Source organism: Chiloscyllium plagiosum, unplaced genomic scaffold (genome assembly GCF_037043375.1).
Source record: "Chiloscyllium plagiosum isolate Xiang-an unplaced genomic scaffold, Cpla_swu_hap1 HiC_scaffold_8, whole genome shotgun sequence".
Classification (NCBI taxonomy): Eukaryota; Metazoa; Chordata; class Chondrichthyes; order Orectolobiformes; family Hemiscylliidae; genus Chiloscyllium; species Chiloscyllium plagiosum.
The window spans coordinates 60,389,693-60,408,316 of record NW_028270146.1 but is presented as its reverse complement, the minus strand read 5'-3'; the positions used below and the strand labels follow the sequence as shown (position 1 = coordinate 60,408,316).

The following is an 18,624-nucleotide window of genomic DNA, read 5'->3' as shown; positions in this document are numbered from 1 at the left end:
TCGTAAGGACGACTGACGGGCAGAGGGGGTGGGGTGGCCTTGTTGGTAAGGGATGATATTCAGTCCCTTGCACAGGGGGACCTAGAATCAGGGGATGTAGAGTTAGTATGGATAGAGCTGAGAAATTCTAAGAGTAAAAAGACCCTCTTGAGAGTTATCTACAGGCCCACAAACAGTAGTCTGGATGTCGGATGTAAGTTGAATCAGGAGCTGAAATTGGCCTGTCGCAAAGATGTTACTCCAGTTGTTATGGGGGATTTTAACATGCAGATAGACTGGGAGAATCAGGATGGTATTGGACCTCAAGAAAGAGACTTTGTGGAGTGCCTCAGAGATGGATTCTTAGAACAGCTGGTGCTGGAGCCGACCAGGGAGAAGGCAATGCTGGATCTGGTATTGTGCAACAAACCAGAATGGATCAGGGACCTCAAAGTGAAGGAGCCATTCGGAAGTAGTGACCATAATACAATAAGCTTCAGTCTGCAATTTGAGAGGGAGAGGGTACAATCGGAAGTGACAATATTTCTGTTGAATAAAGGGAACTATGGAGCTATGAGGGAGGAGCTGGCCAAAGTTCAATGGTGCAATACCTTAGCAGGGATGACAGTGGAGGAACAATGGCAGATATTTCTGGGTGTAGTGCAGAAGTTGCAGGATCAGTTCATTCCAAAAAGGAAGAAAGATCCTTCGGAGGAGGCATGGGTGGCCGTGGCTAACGAGGGAAGTTAAGAAACATATAAAGTTAAAAGAGAAAAAGTATAACATAGCAAAGATAAGTGGGAAAATGGAGGACTGGGAAGCTTTTAAAGAACAACAGAGGATTACTAAGAAGGAAATACGCAGAGAAAAAAATGAGGTACGAAGGTAAACTGGCCAAAAATATAAAGGAGGATAGTAAAAGCTTTTTTAGGTATGTGAAAGGAAAAAAAATGGTTAACACTAAAATTGGGCCCTCGAAGACAGAAACAGGGGAATATATTATGGGGAACAAAGAAATGGCAGAAGAATTGAATTGGTACTTCAGATCTGTGTTCACTGGGGAAGACACAAGCAATCTCCCTGAGGTAGCAGTGGCTGAAGGACCTTAAGGGAATTTAAATTTGCCAGGAATTGGTGTTGGAGAGACTGTTAGGTCTGAAGGTTGATAAGTTCCTGGGGCCTGATGGTCTACATCCCAGGGTACTGAAGGAGGTGGCTCGAGAAATCATTGATGCGTTGGTGATTATTTTCCAGAATTCGATAGATTTGGGATTAGTTCCTGCAGATTGGAGGGTGGCTAATGTTGTACTGCTTTTTAAGAAAGGTGGGAGAGAGAAAGCAGGAAATTATAGACCAGTTAGTCTGACCTCAGTGGTGGGAAAGATGCTGGAGTCTATTATAAAAGATGAAATTACGACACATCTGGATAGTAGTAACAGGATAGGTCAGAGTCAGCATGGGTTTATGAAGGGGAAATCATGCTTGACTAATCTTCTGGAATTTGTTGTAACTCTGAAGATGGATGAGGGAGATCCAGTAGATGTAGTGTACCTGGACTTTCAGAAAGCTTTTGAGAAAGTCCCACATAGGAGGTTAGTGAGCAAAGTTAGGGCGCATGGTATTGGGGGCAAAGTACTAACTTGGATTGAAAGTTGGTTGGTTGACAGGAAACAAGGAGTAGTGATAAAGGCTCCATTTCGGAATGGCAGGCAGTGACCAGTGGGGTACCGCAGGGATCAGTGCTGGGACCGCAGCTTTTTACAATACATATTAGTGATATAGAAGATGGTACTAGTAATAAGATTAGCAAATTTGCTGATAATACTAAGCTGGGTGAAATGTGAGGAGCATGTTAGGAGATTACAGGGTGACCTGGACAGGTTAGGTGAGTGGTCAGATGCTTGGCAGATGCAGTTTAATGTGGATAAATGTATGGTTATCCACTTTGGTGGCAAGAACAGGAAGGCAGATTACTACCTAAATGTAATCAATTTCGGTAAAGGGGCAGTACAAAGAGATCTGGGTGTTCTTGTATACCAGTCAATGAAGGTAAGCATGGAGGTGCAGCAGGTAGTGAAGAAGGCTAATAGCAGGCTGGCCTTCATAACAAGAGGGATTGAGTATAGAAGCAAAGAGGTTCTTCTGCGGCTGTACTGGGCCCTGGTGAGACCACACCTGGAGTATTGTGTGCAGTTCTGGTCTCCAAATTTGAGGAAAGACATTCTGGCTATTGAGGGAGTACATCGTAGGTTCACGAGGTCAATTCCTGGAATGGTGGGACTACCTTACGCTGAAAGACTGGAGCGACTGGGCTTGTATATCCTTGGGTTTAAAAGACTGAGGGGGATCTGATTGAGACATATAAGATTATTACAGGATTGGACACTCTGGAGGCAGGAAACATGTTTCCGCTGATGGGCAAGTGCCGAACCAGAGGACACAGCTTAAAAATACGGGGTATACCATTTAGGACAGAGATGAGGAGAAACATCTTCACCCAGAGAGTGGTGGCTGTGTGGAATGCTCTGTCCCAGAGGGCAGTGGAGGCCCAGTCTCTGGATTCATTTAAGAAAGAGTTGGCTAGAGCTCTCAAGGATAGTGGAATCAAGGGTAATGGAGATAAGGCAGGAACAGGATACTGATTGAGGATGATCAGCCATGATCATATTAAATGGTGGTGCAGGCTCGAAGGGCAGAATGGCCTACTCCTGCACCTATTGTCTATAATTCTAATGACTGGATAGCTGAAATAGTAATAAGTCAAGAAGATCATTTGTTGACAAACAATTACTGAATCACAAAATTTTGCAAAACTCTACTTTCAAAGTTCATGCAGCCCTCTAGCACATAATCTCATTGGTTTATGCCAGACTGAGCTTTTATTTTCAGTATCATTCATCTAAATCAACCAAACCTGTATACCAGTTCAACAATTTCATTTGAAAATATAGTTAAGTGCAAATTAGGGTTTCCATTATCTATTGTATGAGAAACCAGCCACAAATCTGATCATGTCCCCAAATTGAATTAATCAGCATTCCAAGTTTCTGCTAAACCTTTGTGTGTTTTTGAGAAAACTCTTAAAATTGAGGTTTTTTTCAGACGCAACAATACATGTTTTAATTTCCTTTTCTAATTTGCAGAGATTGACTACAGAATACAAACTAAACTAGTAAATGGTTCAGTATAGCATTTTTTGATTAACTTTCAGTAATTTAAGATGGTATTACCCACATATGGTAGTCAAGACACTGAATTTTTTTTATGCTGGATCAGTTTTCAGTTGTATTAACTGCACCAAATTACCACTCTTAAATACTTTAATGGATTTAAAAGTACATACTCTAAACATTGTCCGAATCTGCTGCTGCATGGAAAATATCAAGTTTCACAATTTGCAAAACCTTGAGCAGAAATGGAGTTTAAAAAAAACTCAACGCCAACCCAATTTATTTTCACTTTGCATCCAGATAGCACCCATAACAAAAAAAAAATCAGACAATTATCTTTATTTTGCTGTTTATCATCAAATAAGTACATACCATTTTTCAGGCCCTATAGAATACAGCTATCTCTACCCACAAAAGTTGCCTAGATAATAATTTCATGCACCAAAATTCCAATCAGAAGATCCTCCTCTCCCTACATCTGAATTTTCTGGCCTCCTTTGTAAAGATTGCATTTCCAGCTGCAACAGGTTTAATGCTTATTTCTGTCCTCATATAGCACTTTCACAGGATTGACATGCTCAGTTAATTCAAATTATCTGATAACTTAATGCCAAATCCCCATTCTGTTGTGAAGTATCATACCTAAAGTTTGACATTTAGCTATAAACAAACTAGGATTTATGGCAGTCAAACAATATCAGAGAGTGACTGAAATCTAGGAGCACTGTTATGTTTGATTAAGATCAGGTTATATCAAAAATGAAGACATTTTGTTTCAAAGCATATGAAACATGATATAAATCATAAAGCCCAACTCCCAAGTTCCAAACTAAAACAAAAATTGCTGGAAAAACCCAGCAGGTCTGGCAGCATCTGTGCAGAAAAATCAGAGTCAATGTTTTGGGTCCAGTGACCCTTTTTCACAACAGTTCCAAAGTTCCAACAGGTGTTAAGATCAAAAGACTTTTCAACCAGTCCACTTATAATTTGTAATGTGTTTTCCAACACTTAGTTCTCTGCACAAGCAGAGGAAATAGCTACATTTCTCTTTGCTATCATGTTAGTGGGACAACCACAATTTGTATAGTCTAGGGAGTTTGGTGTGTTTCTTTGCAGTAGATAATATGTTAAATCTTCAAACTGCAACTGGCTTTTGGACTGCTCCAAAATACTTCAGAGACAGGGTCTCTTTTATACTCATTTGGGAATCATTTTGGTTGCAAGGTACACAATTACAACAAAAATCACAGCTCAGCAAATAGCTATTCAAGTAAACTGGAAACCTCTCTGATACTAACCTGTCCCTGGCTTTCTGATTTAGGGGTCTTCTGGAGTGCTTGACTGCTGTGAAGTGCTGGGATGGGACATGTTTCAAGATCTGCCAAGGTCATAGGTCCATAGCTGGTATCTAGCTCCCATCCATTTCTCTCTAAGAAGACACAACTGCAGGTATTAAAATCATTCAAAGTTTGAAAAAAATGATATACTATAAAACCATTTAAACCCTTGTTTAAAAAATTCATCCCACGGTAAAAGAAGCATGGTGCAGGGAGGATGAGGCAACCATGGCTGACCAGGAGGGTCAGGGATAGCATAAAAGCAAAAGAGAAAGCATATAATGTGGCGAAGGACAGTGGGAAACCAGAGGATTGGGAAGTTTATAAAGAACAACAGAGGGGCAACAAAAAAAGGAATGAGAAGATTAAATGTGTGGGTAAGCTAGCCAGTTATATAAAGGCAGACTGTAAAAGTTTCTTTAGATGTATAAAGGGCAAAAGAGAGACAAAAGTGGACATTGGGCTGCTGGAAAACAATGCTGTAGAGATAGTAGTGGGAAACAAAGAAATGGCTGAAGAACTGAATAATTATTTTGCCTCAGTCTTTACGGCAGAACTGAGTATGGTGACCATCACAAGGAGAAGGTGCCAGAAAAACTGAATGGCCTGAAGGTGGATAAATAACCTGGACCAGATGGACTACGCCCCAGAGTTCTAAAGGAGATAGCGGAAGAGGTGTTAGTGGTGATCTTTCAGGAGTCAGGGAGGGTAACAAAGGACTGGAAAATCACTAATGTGACACCCCGGATTAAAAAGGGAGTACGGCAAAACATGGAAAATTATAGGCTGATTAGCCTATCCTTGGTCGTGGGTAAGATTTTGGAGTCCATTGTGAAGAATGAGATTTCTGAATACTTGGAAGTATTTGGTAAAATAGGGCAAAGTCAGCGTGGTTTCATCAAGGGAAGGTCATGCCTGATAAGTTTGCTAGAGTTCTTTGAGGAAGTAATGAGCCGGACAGACCAAAGACATTCAATGGATTTTATCTACCTGGACATCAAAAGGCCTTTCACAAGGTGCCGCACAGGAGGATGCTGAGCAAAATAAGGAGCCATGTTGTTTGAGGTAAAGTGCAAGAATGGACAGAAGATTTGCTGTCTGGCAGAAAGCAGAGAGTGGGGATAAAGGGTCTTTCTCAGGATTGCAGCCAGTGATAAATGGTGTCCTGCAAGGATCAGTGTTGGGACCACAACTTTTCACTTTACTCATTAATAATTCAGATGAAGGAACTGTTGGCATTCTGGCTAAATTTGCAGATGTTACAAAGATAGGTGGAGGAACAGGTAGTATTGAGGAGGCTGGGAGGCTGCAGAAGGATTTGGACAGGTTAGTCGAGTGGGCAAAGACATGGCAGATGAAATACAACATGGGAAAGTGTGAGGTCATGTAGAATAGAGGTGTAGACTATTTTCTAAATGGAGAGAAAATTCAGGAGTCTGAAGTTCAAAGAGACGTGAGAGTTCTCAAGGTAAACTTGCAAGCTGAATTAGCAAAAGCAGTGGTGTACTTCTAAGGCTTTATAAGGTTCTGGTCAGACCACATTTGAAGTATTGTGTGCAGTTCTGGGCTCCATATTCCCCCTCACCTCTGTCCAAGGCCCCAAAGGATCCTTCCACATCTGACAGAAGTTTGTCTGTACTTCTGCACACATCATCTACTCTATCCTTTGCATCTGTTGTGGTTCCTTCAACATCGGGGACACAGGATGCCAACTTGCAGATTGTTTCAGAGAAGGTCCCCTGGACATCCACACCAACCAACTCCACCGCCTCATGGCTGAACATTTTAACCACCCCCCCCTCCCACTCCACCAAGGACATGCAGGTCCTGGGCCTCCTTCATCACCAAACCCTAACCACCAGACACCAGGAGGGAGAACGTCTCATATACCGCCTTGGACCCTGCAACCACACGGTATCAAAGTGGATTTCACTAGTTTCCTCATTTCCTCTTCCCCAACTTATCCCAGTCCCAAGTCTCCAACTCAGCACTACATTCTTGACCTGTTCATCTTCCTTCCAACCTATCCGCTCAACTCTCCTCACCGACTTATCACCCTCCCCCACATCTTCATCTACCTATCGCATTTCCAGCTACCTTCCCTCTAGCCTCTGCCTCACCCTCCCCTCCCATTTATCTCTCAGACCCCGCCGACCCCGCCTCCCCCATCCCGGCCCACAAGCTTCATTCCTGATGAAGGGTGTATGCCTGAAATGTTGATTCTCCTGATCCTTGGTTGCTTCCTGACCTGCAGAGCTTTTTCAGTACTACACTCTTCGACTCTGATCTACATCATCTGCAGTCCTCACTTTCCCCATATCTCAGGAAGGATGTACTGGCCCTTAAGCATGTTCAAAGGAGGTTCATGAGAATGGTTCCAGGAATGAAATGCTTAACATATGAGGAATGTTTGAGGACTGGGGCTATACTCAATGGAGTTTAGAAAGATGAACAGGAATCTAATTGAAACTTAGGGAATAAGTTTTCATTGGTAGGAGAAACTAGGGTGCGAGGGAACAGCCTTGCAGTAAAGCGAAAACCTTTAAGAATGGTGATAAGGAGGAACTTCTTTAGCCAGAGAGTGGTGAATCTCTGGAATTCACTGCCACAGAAGGCTGTAGAGGCCAGGACTTTGAGTATATTTAAGACAGAATTAGATAGGTTATTTTTTGTCAAGGGATCAAGGGTTATGGGGAGAAAGTGGGAGAATGGGCTTGAAAAACTTATCAGCCATGATTGAATAACCGAGCAGACTCAATGGGCTGAACACCCTAATTTCTGTTCCTATATCTTATGGTCATTGTGAATAGCAGCAGTAACAAATATTGCAACTCTCCTGATCTGCTGCTACACTTGCTGCCATTATTTTCCAGAACTATGATGTAAATTCATGGCTGAAAAACCAGTCAGCACAATGATCTAACTTATGGCATTTGTCATCAATGTCACTAATGCAGCATGTTAGTTGAAAACAATTGTTCTAATATTATTTGATTGTAGTTCCTTGCTATCAAGAAACTTAATTTTATATGGATTAAATGTTATTGTCAGAAGACTAGAAATAAAGTAGATCAACTCCAATTTGTTGATTAACACTTGCTTCTTCATGAATTTGATTGAAAAAAACAAGCAATATTACTGTTATTTGAAGAATAAGAAACAAGATTAAATATTGCCAAACTGTTATAAGTTTATCTGAAACCAACAATGCATGAGTAAAATTCACCAAACAAAGCTTAGATAAAGGCAATGAGGGCCAAGGAAGAAGAATATAATTTAGGTGAAATTTCCAGAAATGTTTCAATGTAAATATTAAAATGTTCTTCGATTTTCTTTTGAGTAAATTCACTTCTTACAGATTTGCATAAGGCTTACCTAAGAGGAAACAGCAGTTTTGTAGGACTGCCAGTTTTATTTATACACATAATACCCAACATGAACACCTCATAATGAAGTTTTTTCTGAAAAGGACAAGCAGAATTAGGATTCTGGAAATAAAGACAGAATTTTAAAAAATAACGAGTCTCTTATTTAAGATGGAGACGAAGAGCATTTCATCTCTCAGAATGTCATTAAGATTTGGAAGCTCTTTCATAGAAAGTAATGAAGGCTAGGTCATTGAACATTTTCAAGGCTGCAAGACACGATTGGTAATTGATGATCGAGACAAAAATAGAGGGGGCTGGTTGAGGCAGGAATGTAAGGTTAAAGCCACAATCAGATCAATCATAACTTAATGAATGAGAGAGCAGGCTCAGTGGGTTGAATAGCCATTCTCCTGCTCCTATTTCTTATGATTAGATTACCTACAGTGTGGAAACAGGCCCTTCGGGCCAATAAGTCCACACTGACTCTCTAAAGAGTAACCCACCCAGACCCATTTCCCTCTGACTAATGCACCTAACACTATGGGCAATTTAGAATGGCCAATTCACCTGGCCTGCACATCTTTGGACTGTGGGAGGAAACCGGAGCACCCGGAGGAAACCCATGCAGACACGGGGAGAATGTGCAAACTCCACACAGACAGTTGCCCAAGGCTGGAATCGAACCTGGGTCCCTGGTGCTGTGAGGCAGCAGTGCTAACCACAGAGCTACCCAGTGCTACCCACAGTTCTCATGAACCTTGTAACAGGATTTCAATGTGAGATAACATAGCAATAAGAAGCAAATTTGGTTCTATTCTACATTGTAATTGTGCCTGATAGTCGAACTTGCATCCAGGTGCAAGAAGAAATAACCAAAAAGTCATGACTTCTTCTCTCAATTGCGATGACTTTAGGTCAAATGCACCTGAGTGGATATTGGGTGAAGACATGACAGAATTGACAAGTATTTCTTGTGAAGTCATAACTTCAGCAGACACTTGTTGTTTATGGTCATATATGAAGAATGCATTGGGGCGTGTGCAGTTTGCCATTGGACAGTGCCATGAATGAGACGATGCTTTAAGTGAAAAAGACAGAAACGGAGTAGAATGAAGGACAAGCTCATGATATGCTTTCAAAGGGGAAAAACTCAAATGTCAAATATTTTCTTACTGGAAGCAGAGGGAAAAATGGAGTTCACAGAAATTGGCTGTCTCCATGAAGACACTTATAAATTAGCACACAACAACAATTGCAGGTCATCAGCCACATCTCTTGTCTGGAAAGTGCCATAGGATGTTAGACAATCTAAGCAATAGGGGATAACGCTTCTAAAGTGTGAATAAGAGGTGTGATTTCAACTATTGGTCTCATGGCACAGAAAAAAACTCTTGTTCAGCTCAATGATACCTACTGCATTAAACAAACTAGATAGTTTTCCCAGCTAGAGCATGTCAGGATAAATGTCAATTCCCTTTGTTGAAGAGATAACTATCGTCTACTAATTACCTTTTTGAATATCAAACTGTCCTGGTGATGGTGAACGTCCTCTTCGTGTTAAGCTTGAGTCTCTATTCATTGATCGAGAACTTCTGTATTGTGCTTGTCCAGTCAGGATGCTTTCTGCTGCTCCAGTAAATTTGGGCATCTGGCCTTCACTGATCTGTCCTGTGCTGCTATCATCATCAGAGTCCTGTACGGCAAAACAAATATGGATGTATACGTATAATTCGGGGAGACTACAGTAAGTGATGCAAAGCTTAACACTTGAGTAACCGTGGGTACAATACTTCAAATTTATTATAAATTGATGATATTTTACTCCATGATTTATCTGAGAGAATTCTGTGTCAATTTTGGTAGAACGTGATCAAATATTTCCCAATTAGTTAACATGCACACATCTCCCAGGGAGGAATAGTTGTACATATGGTCAGAGTAATATATCTAACCCCTAACTCTTGAAAAAAAAAATACAGGTCAGATATCCTTTATCTGCATGTCCGAAAATCAAAAAGATCTAAGAACTGAAGGTCTTTTCAAAAGCAGACCTGAATAGACCCGCTGAGTTCAGGCCCTTTGAAGAAAGACTTGGCCTAAATGACCTAAAATCAAAGTTGTTTTTCCAAAGGGCTCGAATGGAACTATACGCTTTCATCAGTAGAATTTTGCTATGCATTTTAGTGTATTCTTATGTTTTCAATAACTAAAAAAAAATTCTACTCCTCCAGAGCACATCTTTCAGATTGGTAAACTGCACATCACTTTTTTCTAGTCACTCAAACCTCCATCATTCTTGATTTTCCAAGCAAACAAAGTTGCTTGTCTAAAGTAGCAACAGCCTAGTAAATCCAGGCAAATGGATGTCCTGTTGTGTCAATAGCACTGAAGACAGTTTAGAATCAGGATGTGATTGGCAATTGAAAAAAGGAAGCTGAAGCAGATTTTTAGCTGGAGGCAGAAACAGGTTTGAAGATACAGACACTCCTGACTCGTCTCAGTGTATCCAAAAACCAAAAATATCCTTTATCTAACAAACAGTTGGTATGGAGGTTTTCGGATAAAGGATATCAGTGTGATCAGACTGTTTCCTAAATTTGATACATGTAAGACATTACCAAATCAGTTTGAAAACACTGTGTTTTCAATTACCACCAACAAGTTTTGCTTGTTGGTGGTAATTAATACAAGATCAAATTGTGCAATGAACTTGGATCTATCTCAATGACAAAAGTGCACAGAACAAATTATGTTAATTCAGAAGATGTATCTATAATCAAAAGGACATTGCTTATCTGCAAATCAATATACTAAACTTTCACCATCATGGTTTGGATGGTGATTCAGTGGAGCGGATTCCCCACCTAATTTTCATCCGTTTGAAAGTAATAGAATGTACACTGGGAATGGGCAAGCTGCTCTACCACCATTGATGTGGTGAAAATGAAACTTTCCATTGCTAGCTAAAGTCCAGAATTAAAAGAAGAATGCTGTTACCTGCAGGAGCCTGCAGCTATGATATATTTTCTATTGAGAAATGTGAACATTGCAGTCAACATTGCTGTATAAATGTTATCTTTTGACATTTTATATCTGCAGTAAGAAGGGAGCAAAGATCCTGTATGAGTGTTAAATTAACACCCACAAAAGCAACTTAATCATTTGTTCTGATAGTTTAGTGGCAGGAATTATATTTTTAAACTGTAAGTGCACTGCTACAGTCCTGGTTAGGATTCTCCAATTTGGTTACAATCCAGTTTGGGGACAAGTTTTTTTTTAAGCAGGTGAAATTTGAAATCCCAGATACTTACAAAGAGAATAAAGGCACAAGATACAATACCATCACAAGATTTTGTTTTACACGATCAGAAGATTTTCAATTACACAAGAGACAACTAAAAGCTCAATACTCTCTATCTTGTACCTATCATACAAAATTACCAAGTAAACATGAATTAAAAGGCATATTGTGGTCAAACAAACTATTAACTGCACATTAAATGCACAGCCATTAATTTCTCAGCAACTCACACAGACATCAATGAGCAGTGCAAGTCACAGAATCCTTAAAAACTGTCTTCCTCATTCCTTCCAGGAATTTGAGCTCCTCTCTTTTGAGGATATTGCTTTTAATTTCCCGCAGTAGCCGCTCAAATTCAAATAGCCCCAAATGACAACTGATCTTCTAAATTGGTCAATTATTTATCTCGAGAATGTATCCTTCTAGATCTACAAAGGTGCACCCAGTATCAAATCATCTCCATTAATCCAGCTGTTTAGATAGTCAGAGCAGAAAGCACTACTGTCAGGCTTCCAAGTCATAACTTGTAAATGCACCAAGCAAATACTTGTCCTAAATTACAACTTTAACACTCTATTTAACTCTATCTACTAAGGTCTGGAAGAGATGCCTCAGACAAAATGGAATTAGAGAGAAAGTGAAAATTGGGTGAGAAGTGATATGAGATACAGGTAATAAGTATTTTGGATTTGTCCAATGTGTGGACTGGAATAAATCTCTGACTCAAAGTATATGCCTGGATTCTGTCACACCAACCTTTAACCTGGTGTCTCTCAATGCTAGCAGAGAATAGTTTAGCCATTTGTAAAGCGAAGATTAAAAAACATGTTTAATTCTAACCAAACAGTAATCTGAAGAAGACATCAGAGACATGGCTGATTCAAAATCTAAAATAATGGGATATGATTCCCCACCTGTTTTTGATGTGAAAAATTATGACCAGTTTAAAACTGAAGTAACCATGTGGAACTGCTGTACATATTTACTGAAGAAGAAACAAAGTATGACCTTGGCTCTTTTGCTGCCACACAAAAGCGGGATGAGAAGGTTTTTGGAATTGGAAACTGAAGATTTGGACACATATATGAATATTTTGACAAACTATTAACTTGCATGAATTAAATTGATTAACCTGATGATCCAGTTTATCAGGCATGGTCAGATTTTGACAAATTCAGAAAGAATGGTGATAATGGAATTCACTGGGCAGTTTGCAAGATGGCATAAATTTTATCTGGAAATTCCCGGATCTCTGCTGGGATTTAAGTTATTCGTTTGTGTCAAAGTACCAAATTTAGACAAGCTTCTAGTTTTTGACAGAAGTTAAATTTGCAGATAAACATACATTGCTTGAACAAACATCAGAAGCATAAAAAAAATCCTTGGAAGGTATTCATTTTCAGTAGCAATAAGCCATATGATAGAAAGTAGCAGATTCAATGTTAATGGGCTGGCAAGGCAGTCTAGATATAGGAGAAAGTGAGGACTGCAGATGCTGGAGATCAGAGCTTAAAAATGTGTTGCTGGAAAAGCGCAGCAGGTCAGGCAGCATCAAAGGAACAGGAGAATCGACGTTTCCTGTTCCTTTGATGCTGCCTGACCTGCTGCGCTTTTCCAGCAACACATTTTAAAGTCTAGATATAGGTCACAAGTGACAGTAAGAAAGAAGACTTTTAACTAAGAAAAATGTGGACAAAAATGCTTTTGACAACTTTGAGACTCAAAGAGTATTTGTGAATTACAATGAAAGAATGAACTCCAGAAATGTGCAGCGTGTAATTAATTAATGTTTCAGGTGCGATTTCCAAATGATATTAACAGAATTAATTAATTTGAAACTAAATACAAAAAAAGAGTAGATTCAGAAAAAGATGGAGATATGGATCAAGGAGAGGCCATTAGATTGGTCACAAAACATTTTAGCCCAGCGATGAATGCTTTGGTGGCAGATTTTAGCGTTCATTAGCAGAGGGATTGAATTCAAGAGTCGTGAAGTGATGTTGCAACTGTACAGGACTTTGGTTAGGCCACATTTGGAGTACTGTGTGCAGTTCTGGTCGCCTCACTTTAGGAAAGATGTGAAAGCTTTGGAGAGGGTGCAGAGAAGATTTACCAGGATGTGATAAAATGGTAAATTTTATCACTATGTTAGCAATACATTGATATGGCTTTACATGTTTGACTTACTAGCATAAAGAATAGCTTCTAGTGCTGCGTGCTAATTACAATAAACTCGGGTGTAATTTTGGTGTAGAATGTTTCATTTGACTTAAATATTTCATGACTACAATTACACATACAAGATAGGATCTAAGCACTTTACCAGGAAGATTTACCTGGAATGGAGAATAGGTCATACGAGGATAGGTTGAAAGTGCTAGGCCTTTTCTCAATCGAACGGCGAAGGATGAGGGGTGACTTGATAGAGGTTTATAAGATGATCAGAGGAATAGATAGAGTCGACAGTCAGAAACTTTTTTCCCCGGGTACAACAGAGTGTTACAAGGGGACATAAATTTAAGGTGAAGGGTGGAAGGTACAGGGGAGATGTCAGGGGTGGGTTCTTTACCCAGAGAGTGGTGGGGGCATGGAATGCGCTGCCTGTGGGAGTGGTAGAGTCAGAATCTTTGGTGACCTTTAAGCGGCAATTGGATAGTTACATGGATGGGGCCTTAAGCTAGGACAAATGTTCGGCACAACATCGTGGGCTGAATGGCCTGTTCTGTGCTGTATTGTTCTATGTTCTATTCTTTCAATTGTGTAGTATCAGACAGCAGATAAAAGTCTACAGTGTGTGGGATAGACTGGCTCGCTGGGTAATAAGGATTAAAACAAAGCCAAGGAATTTCGACTTTGACCAGTTTCAGACTTGGGGATGAGTAGAGATTTTTTTTCTTTCAAACCCTGTATGTTAGTCTCATTCTCAAGCTTGGCACATGTATTTAAAACATCTGATCTCTGAGTTGCCAATTTTGGAAATCTGCTGAACAAGCGAACATTTTTTACCATTAAATCTATATCTCAGTCAAGAATTGGTGCAGCTCTTTCTTGAAGATGAGTGGAGAAGAAGAACCCACTGTACCAGTTGGCAACGTATACTCAAGGTTTACGACCCAATATCCTGTCTATTTCTATTTCCTTGTGGTTTAACTGGATATTGCTGGTCCTCACCAATCTGTCAAACTGGAATTATTTATCAATTGTTTTGCTATGCAGCCTCTTTCATTATTTTAAAAACCTCAATCAGCTTGTTTCTAAATGTACACAGGTCTAAAGCTAAAGGTTTTTGAGCATAAGAATAAAGATTAACCAGAAAGATGTACGCAACACATTTTTTCCCCCTCACCCAGGAAAATAGCCCGAAGTAGGAACTAATAACTAAATCACATTCAAATAGAAAATTTTATAGTTCAGGAACATATTCTAATTTTATAACATAGTCCCTTGACTGAAGAAAGATTTTGAGGAGGCATAACCATTCAGCAAAGGTCACTTTCCTGGGATATGTGAGGCCTTGACTAAGTGGAATGTGACAGTTACACATTTCTTTAAGAATTAAAGAAGGTTGTCTTTTGGGGAAACCAACAGTGATCAAAACCAAATCTGGAGCAAAAAGGACCTCATTACAATTATATGTAAGAAATTAATTATGTAACCCAAAGGTCCACTTTACGTATAACAGAGGAAACAGGGCCAGGCAGATGTGCTTAAACAGCTTAGATGAATCTCACTTAGAGTCATACAGGTGTACAGCATGGAAACAGACCCTTCGGTCCAACATGTCCATGCCAACCAGATATCCCAACCCAAACTAATCCCACCTGCCAGCACCCAGCCCATATCCCTCCAAACCCCTCCTATTCATATACCCATCCAAATGCCTCTTAAATGGTGCAATTGTATCTGCCTTCGCCACATCCTCTGGCAGCTCATTCCATACACGTACCACCTCTGCATGAAAATGTTGCCCCTTAGGTCTCTTTTATATCTTTCCCCTCTCACCCTGAACCTATGCCCTCTAGTTCTGAACTCCCCAACCCCAGGGAAAAGACTTTGCCTATTTATCCTGTCCATGCCCCTCAATTTTGTAAGCCTCTATAAGGCCACCCCTCAGCCTCCAACGTTCCAGGGAAAACAGCCCCAGCCTGTTCAGCCTCTCCCTGTAGCTCAGATCCACCAACCCTGGCAACATCCTTGTAAATCTTTTCTGAACCCTTTCAAGTTTCACAACATCTTTCCAATAGGAAGGAGACCAGAATTGCACACAATATTCCAATAGTGGCCTAACCAATGTCCTGTACAGTCGCAACATGACCTCCCAACTCCTGGACTCAATACTCTGACCAATAAAGGAAAGCATACCAAAACCTTCTTCACTATCCTATCTACCTGCGACTCCACTTTCAAGGAGCTATGAACCTGCACTCCAAGGTCTCTTTGTTCAGCAACACTCCCAAGGACCTTACCATTAAGTGTATAAGTCCCGCTAAGATTTGCTTTCCCAAACTGCAGCACCTCGCATTTATCTGAATTAAACTCCATCTGCCACTTCTCAGCCCATCTGGTCAAGATCTTGTTGTAATCGGAGGTAACCCTCTTCGCTGTCCACTACATCTCCAATTTTGGTGTCATCTGCAAACTTACTAACTGTACCTCTTATGCTCGTATCCAAATCATTTATGTAAATGACAAAAAGCAGAGGGCCCAGCACCGATCCTTGTGGCACTCCATGGTCACAGGCCTCCAGTCTGAAAAACAACCTGTCACCACCACCTTCTACCTCTTCTACCTTTGAGCCAGTTCTATATCCAAATGGCTAGTTCTCCCTGTATTCCGTGAGATCTCCCATGGGGAGCCTTGTCGAACGCCTTACTGAAGTCCATATAGATCACATCTACTGCTCTGCCCTCATCAATCTTCTTCAAAAAACTTGGAAAATTAAGGTTATAATGTTGCATGTTATTTCAATATTTGATGGATATCTCACTTAAATATTTTTTATTGTAACAACTAAGATATGAAACTGAATTCTTTACTAGAAATAAGATTTTATTATCTGTCTTTTTTCCCCAAGTTTTATCATAAGCTCTAGAACCTGGCTCTGTAAACCCTCACTATGGAACTTTTACCTGGACTCTAATAATATCCAGGAACATTACAAGCTGACTTCAATTTACTAAAATTCTGGAATTATTCTAGAAAGGCATTGGAATTACAATACAATGGGAATTAAATGATATGGGGATAATGCAGGAAAGTGGTGTTCTTACAGAGGATCAGCATGAGTGACGTGATTGAAGGAGAAAGCTCAAAGGTCCAATTTGTCTACTCTCTTCCTACTTTTTACACAAAGCGAATCAATCCTTCTCCTTAAGCCTAACTGACTAACTAAGGTTCTTCTAGCCTGGAATAATTCTCAAAACTCTCCTATGAATCATTTCCAAAACATTATACCATCCACCATGTTAGGAGATCAAAATTGCACAGTATTCCAGTTGTGGTCTAAGTGAGGACTGCAGATGCTGGAGATCAGAGTCAAGCACGTGGTGCTAGAAAAGCACAGCAGGTCAGGCAGCATCCGAGGAGCAGAAGAATTGATGTTCCATGTTCCCCAATTTTTGCAACCCCACCTTGCTGCAGTATTGAAGTACCAGGTAAATTACCAAAACAAATCTTATTAGAAGTAACTCTTTATTTTCACCTCAGGATGATGTATTTCTTGTGGAGCATATGGACCTTGACTGACTTGTGCCAACATTGTGCCAAGTGAGTATTTTTGCAATCCTTTGTGTATCTTTGAAATTACTTGTCCCTCACTGGGAGGATCTTCATCCTAAATAAAACAAAATAGGTCAATGTAAAAGAGAAATTGAAACATTTAGAACCTTTTATTTAACTTTAATAACATACTGTTTTACCTTAGGCCACATTTTCAGCTTAATTTTGTTGGAGAAAAGTGATTACGTTTATATCTTTAACCACAGTTATTGAGGGCTTGATTACTCAGTGAAACCCTTCAAACTAAATCTGAACCATTGGATTAAGTCATTCCTGACAGCTTCACTATTTTTACTAACTGGATCTTTTTAGAAACAACAATTCTAACTTCCTGTCACTGAGGGTGCTGGCAAATGTCTGTTTCTTCTTTTTTTGCTTCTGTCTCAATTTTTCTTCTCTTCCATCCCATCTCCCTTGCTTTTGCCTGTCCATCTCTCTCTATTATTATTCTGATAACCAGTGTTTTTGAACTGTAATTTATCCTGGGCTTTATAGCAAGGTCAGGTGAATTGGCCATGCTAAATTGCCCGTAGTGTTAGGTATAGGGGTAAATGTAGGGAAATGGGTGGGTTGCGCTTCGGCGGATCGGTGTGGACTTGTTGGGCCGAAGGGCCTGTTTCCACACTGTAAGTAATCTAATCTAATCTAAACTGATTCAGATGTTTAGACAAATTTGAAATTTAATCTTCAAAACACTTGTGACAAGGTGATTACCTCTTATGTGCAGTGATTCCTTTTCAGAACGACATTCCATAATTTATTCATATCTTTTGGCTTATAAGCCATACATATCATTTCGATCAGGGAGGGAGATTCAGGCTTAGATTTTCATCAGGATGGGAAAAGCCTCTACCTTGGGGAAAATGCAGGATTTTTTAAGAGAATGGCAAGTCTAGCTCCCGAAGTTGACCTTACCATATTTTGAGGCAGATTGGACAGTCCATGCTTCACACATGTGTAGTTCATGAGGCAGCTGGCACTTAAATGATCAGCCACTTCACTGAAATGGGATTTTGGAATGTCTGGATTGTGAAACTTGAAGTGTGGAGATTAGATCAGGTAAAAACTGGTTTGTTCTCATGTATTTCTTTTTTTAATAGCTAGGGTACCTCTTTGGTGTGTTGAGGTAACCCTGCAAACATGGACCCAGAATCCTGTATGGGATGCATAATTAACTTACATACTGATGGGATCAGTCCATGGGAGACAGCATGTTATACAACCAAACAACAACCCTTCCCTAACCTCATCAAACATTGACCAGAAAGGAGATGAAAGCTGGAGACAATGCCACTTTGAAGCAGAAAATGGCAGAACTAATGGTTTGACTTTCAGGCTTCTAAATACCAGTGTGTCTACCCAATATGGCCAATGGTATATTTTGTCTACCTAAGGTTCCGTATAAAACATCACTCTTTAACAAATAGCAAATTATAATGACGAGCTATTTAACAAAAATATAAAGCTGATCGACACACAGTTGGAAATATTGAAATATTTACCCTGCTAAATTATCCCACAATCACACTCAAACAAAACATTATGGAAAAAAATAAGGAAGCATTCTCTGCAGCTATGAACTTCATGGAGGGGGGAGGGTTGTGCATTTTGTCTAAAACAGTTAATTCCTGTAGAATAAAAGGAATAAATTATGAAATTTTATAGATTGCTACTATCTGGCATCCTTGTCC

At 39.9% G+C, this 18,624-nt stretch overlaps 1 protein-coding gene across 10 annotated transcripts in view; it reads right to left on the bottom strand.

Moving 5' to 3' along the window:
- kiaa0586 (KIAA0586 ortholog) overlaps positions 1-18,624 on the bottom strand; it is a 530,738-nt gene that overhangs the window by 68,845 nt on the left and 443,269 nt on the right. For all 10 annotated transcript variants that reach the window (XR_006312780.2, XM_043697765.2, XM_087989896.1 and 7 more), the window contains 3 exons: positions 16,857-16,988; positions 9,364-9,547; positions 4,448-4,578 (listed from right to left, as the gene is read on the bottom strand). Coding sequence is in view for 9 of the 10 variants with exons in the window: in XM_043697765.2 (XP_043553700.2) it covers positions 4,448-4,578; positions 9,364-9,547; positions 16,857-16,988 (447 nt within the window). In the remaining variant the exon portion in view is untranslated. The remainder of the gene's footprint in view (positions 1-4,447; positions 4,579-9,363; positions 9,548-16,856; positions 16,989-18,624) is intronic.